Below are 14,283 nucleotides of genomic sequence, written 5' to 3'. Positions count from 1 at the left end.
AACAGTTATACCTCTTAAGATGATCTTGCCTCGACTACAGTGTTGCCATAAGAGGCTCCTGTATGCTTTTAAAAAATTTCTGAGTAGCTATTGAAATACTTTTTTTTTTTTTTTCACCTGGGAGAGAACACAAACATGACATGGTTTAAATGCAAAGCACACACTTGAAACCACACAGTGAATTCATTCTGTTCAAAGTAACACAGCAGTTCAAAAAAGAGCTCTGAGTGAAAGAAAAGTGTCCATGTAATACCTAAACACTGTAATTTTTTTTTTTTTTTTTGCATATCTCTGACTGGGTATGATAAGTCAGGGTTTAAAGTGCTTCTGTGTAGGGACAATTATCAAAGAAATGTGTCCCTGCACCAGCAAGGTGCTGCTGGTGTCAGATGCTGGATGAAGGATGGGAGCTCTTGAGGTTGTTTTCCATTTCCAGGTGTATCAGGAGCTCATTGCAAGCGAAACACACCCTCATAGTGAGCGATCTTCTAGTGCCAGCTACAGCTTTGTACCGTCAGATGTCAAAATAAAGCATTTCTGCAGTTACCAGGACAAAAAAAATAGGGGGGGAAAAGATTCCACAGTCACGTGATTTCATCACCCTCTCATTTTTAGCAGTTGCCTTCAATTTTTATTTTTCTAGGTTTATGCACCACTGAAACAGAGGTAACTGAGAGGAGGTTTTGGAAGTGGTGTTTGCCTTTTAATATTCAGTTTTTAACAGGCAGGGAAGAAAATAGATGTAAGTGTGAAGGTAGAGAAAGGTATGTCCAGGTCATAGGTGGGGAAAATGTCTATTAGTAATAGTCTTGATTTATATCACCTGGATATAAATCTGGATTTTTTTTTTTTTTAATCACCTCCAAAACCATCAGAAATGCACCATAAATGACTGAAGTCACTGGGAACTCTGACCCTGCTCTTTAGTTCCACCAAACCCTGCATATTTAACAGTAATGTAACAGTAATTGTGGCTGGAATCAGCAGAGACCCGACAGGAAGACACAGCCAGGCTTGTGTTGGTACCAGCAGTTATCACGTGCTGCTCAGTGTTGCCCTAGGGTCAGGAGCAAGGATTTCCCGGGATTTTGAAGGAAAGGAAGGTTGGATCTGATGCTGTCACAGCCACCCCGTTACACACAGCTCTGTGCTTGGCAAAACCAGCCCCTCTGGAGTTGGGAATCATTTGGGGTCAAGGTTTGTTCCGTTGCTGGGTGGAGCCTGGGGTTTGAGTTGGTCTGTAGGGAGCTGCTGAGCTAAGTTTAGGGCTGCTGTGGTTAGTGGCTGCCTTCTTCCTGACAATTTTGGTCTGGCAGGGTTCCTTCCCTGGAGCTGGGCCTCAGGCAGAGTGAGGGTTTCATCAGCCAGCAGGTTGGTACTGGATTTGAGATGACTTTTCTGGCTCATTTAAGGGGTTTTGTCACCCACTGTCACTGCATCTGCCTCATTCTGTGTCCCACAGAACTCCCCTGCTGGGGTTTGATTTGACCTCAGGTCCTTGCAGGTGTGAAGGTGGCATTGGCTGGAGGCTGATCCAGAGCAGCCTCTGGGATTTATCTCTTGGTACCATAAACAAGTCATAAAAATTACTTGTTGCCTGCTAGCTGCAATTTAGATGAGCAGACACGAGGGGCTATCAAGCTGTTGAGTTTTGTTTAGGACTCTGGCTACTACTCATTTTTTTTTTGCTTCATTCTGTGTAAAATAGAGATTATTTTCCTTTTTACTTGCCTGTATTTAGGGGCAGCCTTATGGTTGTGCTTCCTCCTGCAGTGTCCCGTTGACTCACGTCCTTCCAATAGGACTTGGACCTGGTTTTGGCTGAATGGGGATGAAACTCTGCCCGTTGTGGCTCTGTGTGAACCGGCAGCTGCACAGAGGAGAGATTTTTAGTGAAAGGCACGCTGAGGACAGAGCTCAGTCCTCTGGGATATCTGCTGCTGCCACAGTGTTCCCGTGGCTTTCAAAGTTTTATTTTACTCAGGCAGAGGCAACAAACCGCTGCCAGTGGTGGTGATGACAGCAGGAGGAATGATTGCCAAAAAGGGGGTGACATCATTTCAGCTCGTGGCCTTAGATAAGATATGAAGTACCATTCCTTAATCATGCTCTGATAAGAGCGAGTGGCTTCTGAACATTTAATAAACACAATACTCCTGCCTTCCCAGCACAAAATATTGTGCACAGCAAGGATATTTTATTTTTTTCACGGAAGAAGAAAGTCTCAGCCTAGTGCTGAGTGTGGGATGTTTTTTTTCCCCCTCTTCTCTTTGGAATTTCATCCCAGAAGTTATGGCTGCTGAGCCCTGCAGGAGCTGCCAGCCCTGCATGGCAGGGATAGCTGCATCACTGCTTCCACCTCCTGGGGCAGACAATGAATGAGGGATTCTGGTTTTTGTGGATTTTCTTGGCATTCTTTTACTCAGTTTCTTCTGATTTTCCCTCCTCGCTCTTAAGAAAAATATGTACATTATTTTCCTTGGCAAGTGGGCAGAGAAATTCCTGGCCACAAGGCTACAAAAAGAATTAGAGGCAGGGACAGACAAGTTGCTGAGTAACAGTTTGTGGGGCTGGGACTGTTGCTGCTGATAATTCTCAGCACTTCTGCCCTCTCTCCCTTCCCATGTGAGTAGGGAAGGACACACAGGAGAGCACATGGGTAGTGTAAATGAGCCTTGGTCTGTAGGGTGGAGTGCTGTGGTGAAAGGATGAGTATTTCCATGTGGGAGAGTACCTGGGGAGATGATTCCACCCTCTCCCTCTAGATGCCAGCAGAACACTAGCCTTGCTCTAAGGGATTGCTTCCTGAATGTATTTCAGATTATTATTATTATTTGTTGTGCTGCTTGATTAGTCTTCAGAGAGATTGGGGTTACCTTTGTAATATATTGCCCTGCTGCAGAACAAACTTCATCCTTTGGACAGTTGAGAAAAGAAAAAGCACCGGGAGTTTAAACGTGTTCTTTTATGAATATCTCTGTCTGCAAACGCAAAACGTGTTCTCACCTGTGATAAATATCTCTGTATTTCACAGGGAAAGAGGAAATCTTGGCAAGCAAGATCCTGAGCCCTTGGAGCAGTCCTGAGTGTGGTGGTTTGACTTGTGCATCCTTCTATGAAGCAGCTGATGGAGGAGCAATGTGAGCTCCCTGCCTTGGACTGTGTTGAATTAATGGCTGGCCCATTTAATGCCTGTCTCCTCTCTGGCCTGGGACAGCTCTCCAGAGCAGGCTCCCTTCTGTCACTCAGGAGGATCAGGACCAGGCTGAAGCACCTGGTGCTGCTGTTCTGCACTTTCCCACCCACCTGCTCTCAGGGACTGCTGCTCTGAATGACTTTTTCGCATCAGCACCGAACACAAGGTGGTCCCTCTCTGTTCCCTCACAGCCAGCAAGGATTCTGGTGCTTAGAGAGGAGGCCTGTTCAGGGATCTGCTCCTTTTCCCAGTGTGTTTCTGCTGGGAGGCTCCATGAGACTCAGTGACCGATTTCCAAGTGCTGTTAAGGACAGAGCAGTGCTCCCTTCTGCCATGACACCCTGGGGATCCCCCCCGGCACTGCTGGCTGTTGTGGACTTGCTTTGCTTGGACTTGGTTCTTTGGAAAGAAGAAAAACACTGACAACTGAATGGAGAAGGATCTCGATAAGACTTTCTTCTTAGGAAGAAAAGCCAGAAAAAAACCTACAGAAGCTGTTCTAAGAACGCATTGAAATGCTCCCTGTGACCTTCCCCTCACAGAGACACGGGACAAGTGGAGCTGCAGAACTGTAAGTGGAATATTAATTATATATATATTTTTAATGGGTTGGCTTTATATAGCTTTTAAAATTGTTTCAGAGGTGTGTGGTTACCCCGGTCGTGCTGGCAAAGGTTGATGTGTTTGAAGCTGGAGGTACAAACAGAGTTTGCTGTTGAGTGCAAATGGGAAGTGGAGGAGGAACAACCAGGTGGAGCAAAGCTGGGAGCTTCCTCACGTGGCTTTGTGTGTGGGTGGGAAGGTTTCTGTTCAGCCCCTTGGTTGTTCTCACTGCTCCAGTCCCCAACAGCACTGTGAGAGCTCATTCCATTGCTTGGAATATTGGGAATACTGGAAATATCCAAACTGGTTATGAGTCGTGTTTACAAGGACAGCTCTGGGTTTTGAGGTTGTGAGTGGGGATGACATTTTTTTCTGCAGTTACACTTGGATGTTGAAGAAACCAGAAAATGGGCTTCAAGATAACTTTGCTGTATTCATTAAAATATTGCTTGTTGTGGTATAGTTTCTAATTCAGTGGATGAAGCTACAATAAGATACCTAGAGGAGATAAAGTGGTGATTGAGTTTTTCTAGAGGTTTACATCCTTTTTGAGAACTAACAATAGCAGTGCTTCCAAAGAAAGGTTTTATGCTTGAATACTTACTTTGAAAATGTTGTGATTTACTCAAATGAGAGTTGCTCTCTTGAATAATTGTCATTTTGCGTGTTCTTGGGCTGCAGCAGCTTTTTACAAGACACAGGAGTTCTGGGTGGGAATACAGGAAGGACTTTTTTTATCCAAGCTGGAATTTTTCAAGTACAGCAGAATAAAGCCATTTGCTTTTGACCCTTATAAATTATTTCAGTGTCTATATAACATAACCAAGTAAGACTTGTTGTAAGCTTAGCACAAATATCAGGAAAGAGTGAGGAGAAATCAGTTGTGACAAACCCGCATCTCACAGTGGGAAAGGTTCAAGAGACTGAAGTTGGTGTGAGGTTGCACTTCCAGGTGGTGTCAGGTTGGAGTGTGCCCTGGTCGCTGATCCTCAGGGAAGTCAGATTCTGTTGCTTTGTGGCTTTCTGGTTCGCTGATTATAAGCTGCAGTGTGGTAAAGGGTAATTAGATGTGTCCTTTCAAATTTGATTTTAAACAATGTCCTCTTGCTTTGGACTAACTCACAGTTGAGCTGGAACAATCTTTATTTTCAGTTGCAGTATCTATTTTTTTTTGTCCTCCCCTAGGGCTAATCTTCAAGACAATATAAATTGCTATTCAGAAATCTCTTATTTTGCTCCACTTTGTTTCTGTTTCTTGTAAACCAAAATACCCCAGCCAAGGTCTCTGTGTTGTACAAACACAAGGGAATATATGATCTCTGCCCCACTTCGGGAAAATGAGTCTTTGACTCATTCGCTCACTTCAGATGAAATAATGACTATCATCTGTGCCTGCTCACTAACCCTTCCAGAAAATGCAGGAAAAATCAGGCCAGAAATAAATATGAAAGCCCAAGTCCAAACAAAGAAAGGTCTGAACTACCAGAGTGTGAAAATAAGGGATTTTCCAAGTGAAAGGTGACTCCATCCTTCTCCGTTTGCATTTCCCTTCTGTTGTGAATTTTAGTCACGGGGCTCAGCCAAGCTCAGGAGACACACACAGCAGGAACCTGTACCTGTTCAGGGACAGTGTCATTCCCAGTGCCACAAACTCCCATGAAAGGGCTGCCACCCACAGTGGTGAGCATGGCACAACCACCTTCTGCACAGGAAAAACGAAAGCTCTTAAAGACACGAGAGAACACAAATTTACCATCACAAAAACATTTATTTACTAAACGCTGAAAGTTTCTTCCAGAACAACAAAACGAGTTGATTTCTCAGGCTAAACATTGTAGGTGGTAAAGACAACACCAAGATCTGTGTTTAACAAAGGGCCAGAACTCAGCTCTGTAGCTTTTATTGCTGTTAATACTGGAAGCATCAAAACAGACCAGAACAGAGAGGCTCTTGCACTGTACAGCACCTTTCCCTCGGAGGGGACCTTACACAGTGTCAGTACAGGAACAGGAGCTGCTGGAACATAAACCCCTGGGGAAGTATTTGGCTGGCACAAATGTCTCCCCTTCCACAAACACCTCTCTGAATTTTAATGGCAAGCTCAAAGCTGGGATTGTCAGCATCTCTTACTATCATTGTAGCAGAAAGTAGCACCTGAAAATTAATCTGAAAGGTGTCTGCAGAACTCTCTGCTGCCAGTGGATGGGATTTGGGTTTTTTCAAGTCTCAGAAACACACACATTAAATTGTTTCATCGCTCATCCTTTTGCCTCTCTGAGGTAAATCAGGTGCTAAACCTGTGGATGGGATAGATTATTGGGATGGAACAACCATCTCTCTTTAAAATCCATTGAGAAGCAAATGTTACCATGCTCCTCTAACCACTTGTGGGGTCACTGCTGTACTGTAGCAAACCCCCACTGCCTGGAAACTGCTTGTGGGAGCACTTGGGAGACTCCAACATCACACAAAGACACGACAAAACAATGATCCCTGCCCCAAGGATCCTGCACAGTCCTTTTTACATTTAATCTTTGTTTCTTTTTCCTGAACTGAAGTGAGGCTGAGCAGCTGCAGCCTCTGGAGTTGCTTAATGGAGTTAGAGCTGCACAGCACCTTGTCACTGAGCCCTCTCACTCCTTCCAGTAACACTCTCTTTTTGGATCATACCTTTAAAAACCTGAACCCCCAACTTCCCCCTGTGAATAAAAGCAGAGTGTGTCATTCTCAGCCAGATGCACCTTGGATCATGGCTCTCAGCTGTGGCCATGAGATACTGGAGGCAGACAGCTGGCCAGGCAGCCTCTCACTGTGTAGAACTCATGCTACTCTATTGGTAGGTGATTATAAAAACACTTTTTCAAGGTTAGTGTCCAGCTTTGCTGCTGCTTAGCACATGAACCAGAGTCCAGAGACTTTTTTCTGGTCGATACCTTCATTATTAGTTTTAATTTGTTGGTTGTTTGCTCTCCCTTAGAAACAGAAGGGTTATGAAATCTGGGGGTTTATAGTTTTGTTGAAGGACACTTTGAGAGTCTCCCAAAAACATACCAAGGTGATGGAGACGGTGAGTTCTGAATGTGCAGAACAATAACCCAGAGCTAATTGCTGGTTTGTATTTTTAATGGATAATCGAAGGCTGGGTTCTTGTAGGAGACCAAGTGTGTGCCATACTGCTCACTGTGAGGCTTCTTGCATGCCCTGCATAGACATGCAGACAAAACAATCGTGGTAATGAGAAAGAATCCACTTGCTGCAGACAGAGCAACAAAGACAGACTTGTAGCTGGGTTTTGTTTTAAATCTGGTGCACGAATTACCTGGAAATTCCTGAGCTGTTATCTGGCTTGACCCGGCTTTGTTCGAAGCTGTCACGCAAATGTTGTAAGTGGTGTACGGTGACAGATTATACAGAGTGTACTGCCTGGCCGTGGGATAAATATTATCCATGACAAACTGCCTGTCCTCGTTGCCTTGGGCAAGAAGCACCAGCTCATAGGTGTGAACAACCGAATTTGGGGCGCACCAGTGAATCAGGGCAGAGCTGTCGGTGACTTCAGTCACCTCGCTGAGCCTCGGCGGGTCTGGAACCTCGTCTTCCATCGACATGCCCGGGCACAAACACTGGGACACGCTCTGGAGTTCACTGCACGGCTTCTGGAGGTGCCTGCAGGGGTTGTAGTCGCAGGAGAGGTGTCCCACTTGCACTGGGGTTTCCTTGGGCTGTTCGTCGTAGTCGTAGTCATCCACATAGTGTGCTGGAGCCCTGGTGGGGGCAGGCTCTGAGCCAGCACTGCTCCTGGATGAGTTCAGCTGCGGGGGGCTCGGCTGGGGGGTGCTCTGTGGGGTACCCTCCCCACCAAGGCTGGCAGTCGAGTGAATAGAACGCTCAGTGGTGTTGGGGGTTCCTGTTCCTCCAGTAGAATAACGACTGGTGGTCTGGCTGGATGGAGCTTCCTGGGGAAATGTTGTGTCGGTTGTTCTGAGCTCTCCCTTTGGCTGCTCTGTTCCTGTTTGACTCGTGGAGCCAAGCTGAGCAAAGAGCTCTTTGAGGAAAACCGGGAAGGAGGTTACGGATGCAAAGGAAGGGGGATTGCTTGTGGATTTGGAAACTGCCTCCTCCTGGTGGGAGGAGCTGTTGGCCACTGTGAGCATCGGCTCTGTTGGGGGCAGTGCAGTGCTCATTGCATCCCTCTGGATCAGGGAGCTGGTGGAAGTGTCTTTGGCCAGCACTGGATGGACTGTTGTGCTCATTGCATCCCCCTGGTTTAGGGAGCTGGTGTAAGCATCTCTGGTTAGCGTTGGGCTGGCTGTGGCGCTCATTAAATCTCCCTGGATCAGGGAGCTGATGGAAGTGTCTTCATTGAGCACTGGGCTGGCTGTGGCACTCATTAAATCCCCATGGATCAGGGAGCTGATAGAAGTGTCTTCGGTGAGCATTGGGCTGGCTTTGGCGCTCATTAAATCCCCATGGATCAGGGAGCTGATAGAAGTGTCTTCAGCGAGCATTGGGCTGGCTGTAGCGCTCATTAAATCCCCATGGATCAGGGAGCTGGTAGAAGTGTCTTCGGTGAGCATTGGGCTGGCTGTAGCGCTCATTAAATCCCCATGGATCAGGGAGCTGGTAGAAGTGTCTCTGGAGAGCAGAGCCCAGTCTGTTGTTACCGCAGCAGTGGCATCGTAACTGGTAAAGTTGAGAGCATCATGATCAGGAGAGGCTGTGTTTGAATGGAGCACTGTGCCATTGCTGCTCCCCGACTGGCACTTATTGTAGAGCTCCTGCAGTGAAACAAGTGTTGGAGGTCTGCCCCCCTCTTCCTGGGATGTGCAGAAAGTCTCCCCAGCCCTGCAGAGGGGACAAGACAGAACAGTCAAGATCCATAAGAACACTGCAGGCTCCTTAGGCTGCTTGGATTGCAATTGGCAACCTGCTGTCAAAATCCATCTTTATATTAGAGAACAAACCTAGAGCAAAGTGAAGTTGTCTTAATGATAGTCCTATGTTTGGCAGATGGCTCTCCACAGCACTAGCTGAGGGATTCAGCTGACTGGGGTTCTGGTTTTGTAAGGTGCAGGAATATCTTTCCCCTTAGAGGAAACCTCCTTTGGTACAAGGACTGTGAACCTTATCAAGAGTTCAAGGCAACTTGTCCCAAAGGGTCAGACTGTAACGCCACACTAAGAGGGGAACAATGCAGAGAGATGTAACAGGATCCCCGGGATCCTGTAAACCAGCTGGTTTAGGCAGCTGGAGGTGAGATGATTCAGGATGCGCTTTTAAATTACTAAGAGTTCTTTCTTTACTCAGACATTGAAGTTTTGGTAAAGAATGCAACTGCTAAGCCCATCCTGATGACAGACTATCTAATTTTAACACTCTACTTCCCTGCTGTCTCAGAGATTTGATGATAAATCTTCTTGGTGGTCTTTCAAAACCGAGGGAGATCATTTATATGCAAAGCACTTCTTTTTACTACAGCTTGTTGTAATTAGTCAGTAGAACTGTAGGAGAGCCTGAAAACAATAGGTGAGAAATGGTGCTGTTTGCAAGGGGTTTTGTTGCCTGCCTGTACTCAGTTTTGGGAATGCCAGGGTAAGGAGGGAATAACTTGCTAAAGATCTTGCAAAGTCTTCCAGTTTCTGCACCCAGTGCTGGCCCACCGAGCCAGCTCATTTTTTATCTCCAGCTAACAGAGAAATGTGAAGTAGAAAGAAAATATTATTCTCACCTTAAAGTAGAATCCACACCTAGTAATAATTTATGCTTTGTTCCTGAAGGAGACCTTATTTTGCATTTCTACCTCTTGTGGAAGGGAAGAACACACAAGGAATTTGAATAACTTAGATGGTGGGGAATGTCTTCTCCCCAAAAAACTTACACATTGAGGCTGTTTCTGAGGAGCCTTATTTTATCTCCTTGAACTCACTTACTTTTGCAGCACAACTCTCTTGGGCTTGGAGAGCAGCCAGGAGAGCTGGCAGTCACAGAACAGAGGGTTTCCAGAGAGGTTGATGGTGATCCCATCCGATGAGTTGGTGTCCCAAGGATTAAAGGAACTGAGGTTACAGCTGCAAGATGACAAATGCAAAAATTAGCAAACGCTGAGTTATCTTCAGGGGCTGGAATGTGCTCAGTATGCAGAGTGTGTAAGGCACAAAGCAGTATTCCCAGTTCCCTTGGCAGTAGCCAGTTACTAAAATCACCATCCTGCCCTTTCTGTGCTCGGATGCTCTCTTTTGTCTTTATAGTGGGGGATGGAATCTAATGTGATTTTTTCCTTTAAATGAGTTTATTTTCCTTAAACTCGTTCCTAGAACACAGCCAGTGCTCTCATGTTTGTTTTCTGATGTGCTTACAACCTGGGCCTATATTACAGAAATCTTGCTGGGTGCTATTTTGGTAAATCACTTTCAGACTTCTCTTTCTCTTCAGTATTTCAGGTGTGTGACACACCAAGAGGTGTTACCTTTAGGATAAGAACTAAACCATTGCTTTTACTAATTCTAAACAAGGAACTGCATTAACCTCTCACACTGAAAGTGGGATGGACAGGATTGTTGTCTGCTTCCAAGATGCAGATTTAATGGGAGGGAGAACAAAACAGAAACCGACTCACTTCTCAAAGGAGAGATGGCTCAGATGAGGAGCACTGTCAAACATCTCTGTCCTCACAAAACTCAGGGAAGGGGAGTCCTGGCAGTGCAGCTCTTGGAGACCGGGCATGGACTTGACAAAGTCAGTGTGGAGGCTTCTTAATCGTGGCATCTTTGTCAGGTGAAGGGACCTGAGGCTGGGCAAGTCTCTGGTCCACTCTGGTTGAACTGAAGCAGAAAAATATTTACACCTGTTGCCTAAACAGAGCGTTCCTGTGGGTTTCTGCCTAGAAATAGGGTTAGAATTCCTAGGTATGAAGTATCTCTGCCGTCCTCTGCAGCTGCTCTCTTTGGGAAAGGAATAGAGCAAAAATCAGTACAGCAGTGCATAAACACCCATGCAGCTGTAAGTTTGCAGTATGTGTGATTTTTAATTTGTAAAACAGGGCAGAGAAAAAGAAGGGAAGATAGAAGGGCAATAAAGCTGGTAAGAGATATGGAATAGCTTTCTTGTTAGGTGAGATTAAATGAACAGGGCTTTCTCTGCTCAGGGAAGTGGTGGAAATTAGAGATGTCTACAAAGCATCTACTGGTGCAAAAAAGGCAAATAACTTCTCATTTCTCCTAGCACAGGAAAAACAGCCAAGAGGCATGAAAGTGAAAGAATGAGTCTGGTACAAAAGGTCCTCTCCATCCCATGACTGAATTGAGTAACTCACTGCTCACAGGAGGGATTAGGCAAATGAACGGAGGAAATGTGGTGGTGTATCAGTAAATGGGAGCTGCAGTGACACCTCTGCCTTGAGGAGCCCCCAGGGCACGGGCTCTGCCCCAAGCTGAGGGCAGCTGGGAAAGGCAGGGAACATCTGTGTGCCTCAGCACCTCAGTTAGAAAGTGGGGCTGGCAAGAGGAGAAAACTCTCCTGTAAACTGCTCGGGGCAGGGATTGACTCCCTGTGTGGAAGTCTTTGGCTGTGGCTGACATAGAAAGCCTCTCTCTGTGCTCCTTCACTGCAGAGTAGAAAGCAGAGTAGCTGTGGGGACAAAGAAAGATTTCAGCAGCCTGTCTGGAAAGAGAAATTAATTTCCTCTTCTGTGTCCCAAAACTAATCCCAGGGCTGACAGCAGGATGACTGTCAGTAGCAGACTGTGGAATTAGATGGAGGTGGGTGACTCCACTGGGACAAACAGCCCTGTCTCGTGGTGTCTGCCCTTCCTTTGGTCTGCGTGACAGTGCCGTGCACTCTTGGACCAGCTGTTTGCAGCTTCCAGTGTGGGGTGTTCCCCCTCCACCCTGGGCTGGGCCAGGGTGGGAGCCATCATCCCATCATCCAGCAAGGCTCCCGTTCCCCCAGCCTGACCAAACCCGTGTTTACAGTGGGAAATCCAGAAACTTACTTTTCTCAAGAAAAGTCCCGCTCAGATCAAGCACATTGATGGAGTTTCCAGGCCTGTCCGTGGCCTCCCTGGGAGCTGTGCTGATGGCAAAAGCAGAGTCCCTAATTCCTCTGCTGTCCTCTTGCCCCAGCAGCGTCGCAGAGAGGTTCAACACCTGCAGCTGAGGGGAGCAGGAAAAAGCCAGCGGCTGGATTTCCAGCAGGGGATTTCCAGCCAAGGACAACCACCTCAGGTTGGGCAGGGCAGAGCTGTGGCAGGATGGCACAGAGGACAGCTTGTTAAAGCTCAGGTCCAGCTTGAGGAGGCTGCTGAGGGCTTCAGGTCCCCACGAGACCGCCCACAGGTGGTTGTGCCTCAGCGAGAGGACGCGCAGCCGCGGCAGGTTTGCCACCTCCGAGCCGTTCAGCTCTTCCAAGAGGTTGTTGCTGAGATCTAGGGTCTCCAGGGCCTCTGGCAGGCAGACAGGGAAAGTTGTCAGGCTGCTGTTGGTCAGCTGCAGGGTGATCCACGTCCTGTTCTTCCGATGCTCGCAGGACATGCTGGTGAGGTTAACGTTCTCCCAAGGGTCTTCCTGAGCCAGCTGGAAAAAGGTGGTGACATCCCTGGATGCTGCAGGCTCTGCTCTGCTCACCGGGCCAGATGTTGTGCTCCCCACTAGCAGAGAGAGGATGAGCAAGCCTGGAGACATCCTTCTCCGAAGGGACTTGCGATCAATTTCCAAGATCTGTTTGGGTTCTGTTTCTGGATGGGCAGAAAACAAAACATCAATCTTAAGAGCTAAATTAAAATCCCTCCAGGCAACTACAAGCTCTTTAAAACTGAAACATTTTTAAAGTTTTTTCCTTTCAGACAGTGATAAGTGATAATTATTAGCTCTTCGGTAATTAGGCCTAAGTAAACATGAACCCTTGGGGACAGAAGTATCACACAAGCTTAGTCTAAGTGTGCCTACAGTTTTTCATGCAGGAAGCAACCAAGCTGTATCCCACAGCAGTACCCTCAGTGCAGCAGGTTGTCCTGCTGCAGTGTCCAGCTTGGCCAGCCCGGTGGGAAGTTTTCCAAAGGGGTGATGCCCAAGCAACAGGGCAGGTGTGCCCGTGGCAAGGGATTGTTCTCTGTGAGGTTGCCTGTGCAAAGCAGGTGTGTGGATCCAAGGGCTGGGGAGGGTTGTCAGACTTTAAGGGACAGGAGCCCAAACTGGGCTGAGTTGCAGTGGAGTGGGCAGGTAAAAGCGCCTTTCCTGTGTTAGGAAGGGATTTTCTTCCCGTAGTACAAGTTGGAACAGCAAAGCCCCGGGGCTTGCTGGGCTCTGCCGGGCAGTGCTGCCCCATTCTGAGTGACAGCCACGTGGGGACTCCGCAGGCACTTCGGTGCTCCCGAGCAGCCGGCAGTGCCGACAGATTGCACGGCCCAGCTGCTGGGAAAAGGATGTGCAGGAAATGCAAATCCTGAACCACATTTCAGTGGAAGCGGTCAGAAACTGAGTGTGCTCCTGGACCACGGCCCCAAAGGCCTGGGCGCCAAGAAACATTCAGTGTTCCAGTTCCCTCTGCGCTTCCTCCTCCTCCCACCCCAGCTTTGCTTTGTCGTTTAAAAAAGAACTGAAAAGTCCTAAATGACTTGTGAAAGGCCCCGCAGGTAATCTGTGTCACTTCAGAAAATTAAGCCCAGCCCTAAACTTGTGTTTTTCTTACTGAGCTGTCTTTTTGCGCTGCCAGGCATCGTTCCTCATCCAAAAACATATTACGTAGGGAGGTGACCGAAGTAGTATGAAATATCTCACACTTATTCCAAACTTTAATAGCTACTTGCTGTTCCCTGAATGGTGCCAGGTCTTGCCCAGACTGTTACCCTTTAATGCCATGCCAGGTTTGAGGGAGGGACAAACAAAATAGAATATCCTGGACCACCAAAATATTGTATTTTGGTTGCCTGTGTCCTTTTTGTTAGACGGAACCGTGATAGAGCCAAGCAGCCTCAGGGCTTCCCGGCCACCGAATCCCGTGCTCCGCAGCACATGGCAGGGAGAGGATGGGAGGAATCGGACCGCTGGATTCCAGTCTTGGATTTAATCTTAGTCCCTGCCTCTAAACCGCATCCGCTTGCACGTACCTGTCCCACAGCCCCGCTGCCTCGTGTCTCCGCTCCGAGCGGCTCCGACTGCCCGGCCTCGGTTTTATACACTTGGGTGACTCAGCCGAGAGCGTGAAATGCCTATTTTCTGTTCCCAGCCTTCCCTGCTCGCGGCTCTGCCCACAAGCTCAGGCGAGGTTTGTTCCAGGCTCGCTCCCCCGCATCCAGCTTTCCCCTCGCCCAGAGAGGGGGCGGCTCCACGCAGCTTTCCCTGCTCCTTTGGCCCTGGCGGGAGGTGGGTGGGAGGGCTCTTATTTCCCAACACTCAGGCAGGGCTGCTCCTGTCCGTCTTTGTCTGAGAGGCGGGGGGGTGAAGGGATAAAGATCGGTGTCAGTAGTCGCAACTCTCACGTCTCCCCCT

At 47.7% G+C, this 14,283-nt stretch overlaps 1 protein-coding gene across 2 annotated transcripts; it reads right to left on the bottom strand.

Annotated features, from left to right (window-relative positions):
* Positions 1-5,597: 5,597 nt before the first annotated feature.
* On the bottom strand, positions 5,598-14,091 carry LRRN4 (leucine rich repeat neuronal 4). Of its 2 annotated transcripts, XR_003573307.1 has the most exons (6): positions 13,902-14,091; positions 11,790-12,513; positions 10,416-10,620; positions 9,730-9,867; positions 5,802-8,644; positions 5,755-5,765 (listed from the first exon to the last, which is right to left on the bottom strand). XR_003573307.1 is itself a non-coding variant. In XM_027902238.1 (5 exons), exons 2-5 carry the CDS (start codon positions 12,475-12,477, stop codon positions 6,901-6,903), a joined length of 2,775 nt encoding a protein of 924 aa, XP_027758039.1. In that variant the 5' UTR covers positions 12,478-12,513; positions 13,902-14,091; the 3' UTR covers positions 5,598-6,900. The 2 variants fall into 2 exon arrangements, 1 of the variants encoding a protein (XP_027758039.1); XM_027902238.1 differs by having other exon boundaries at positions 5,598-8,644.
* Positions 14,092-14,283: the final 192 nt, after the last annotated feature.

This window comes from Empidonax traillii, unplaced genomic scaffold (assembly GCF_003031625.1).
Source record: "Empidonax traillii isolate 1590-97213 ecotype Southwest subspecies unplaced genomic scaffold, ASM303162v1 scaffold854:size264813, whole genome shotgun sequence".
Classification (NCBI taxonomy): domain Eukaryota; kingdom Metazoa; phylum Chordata; class Aves; order Passeriformes; family Tyrannidae; genus Empidonax; species Empidonax traillii.
The sequence above is the reverse complement of the archived record's forward strand: the minus strand, read 5'-3'. Positions and strand labels throughout refer to the sequence as shown.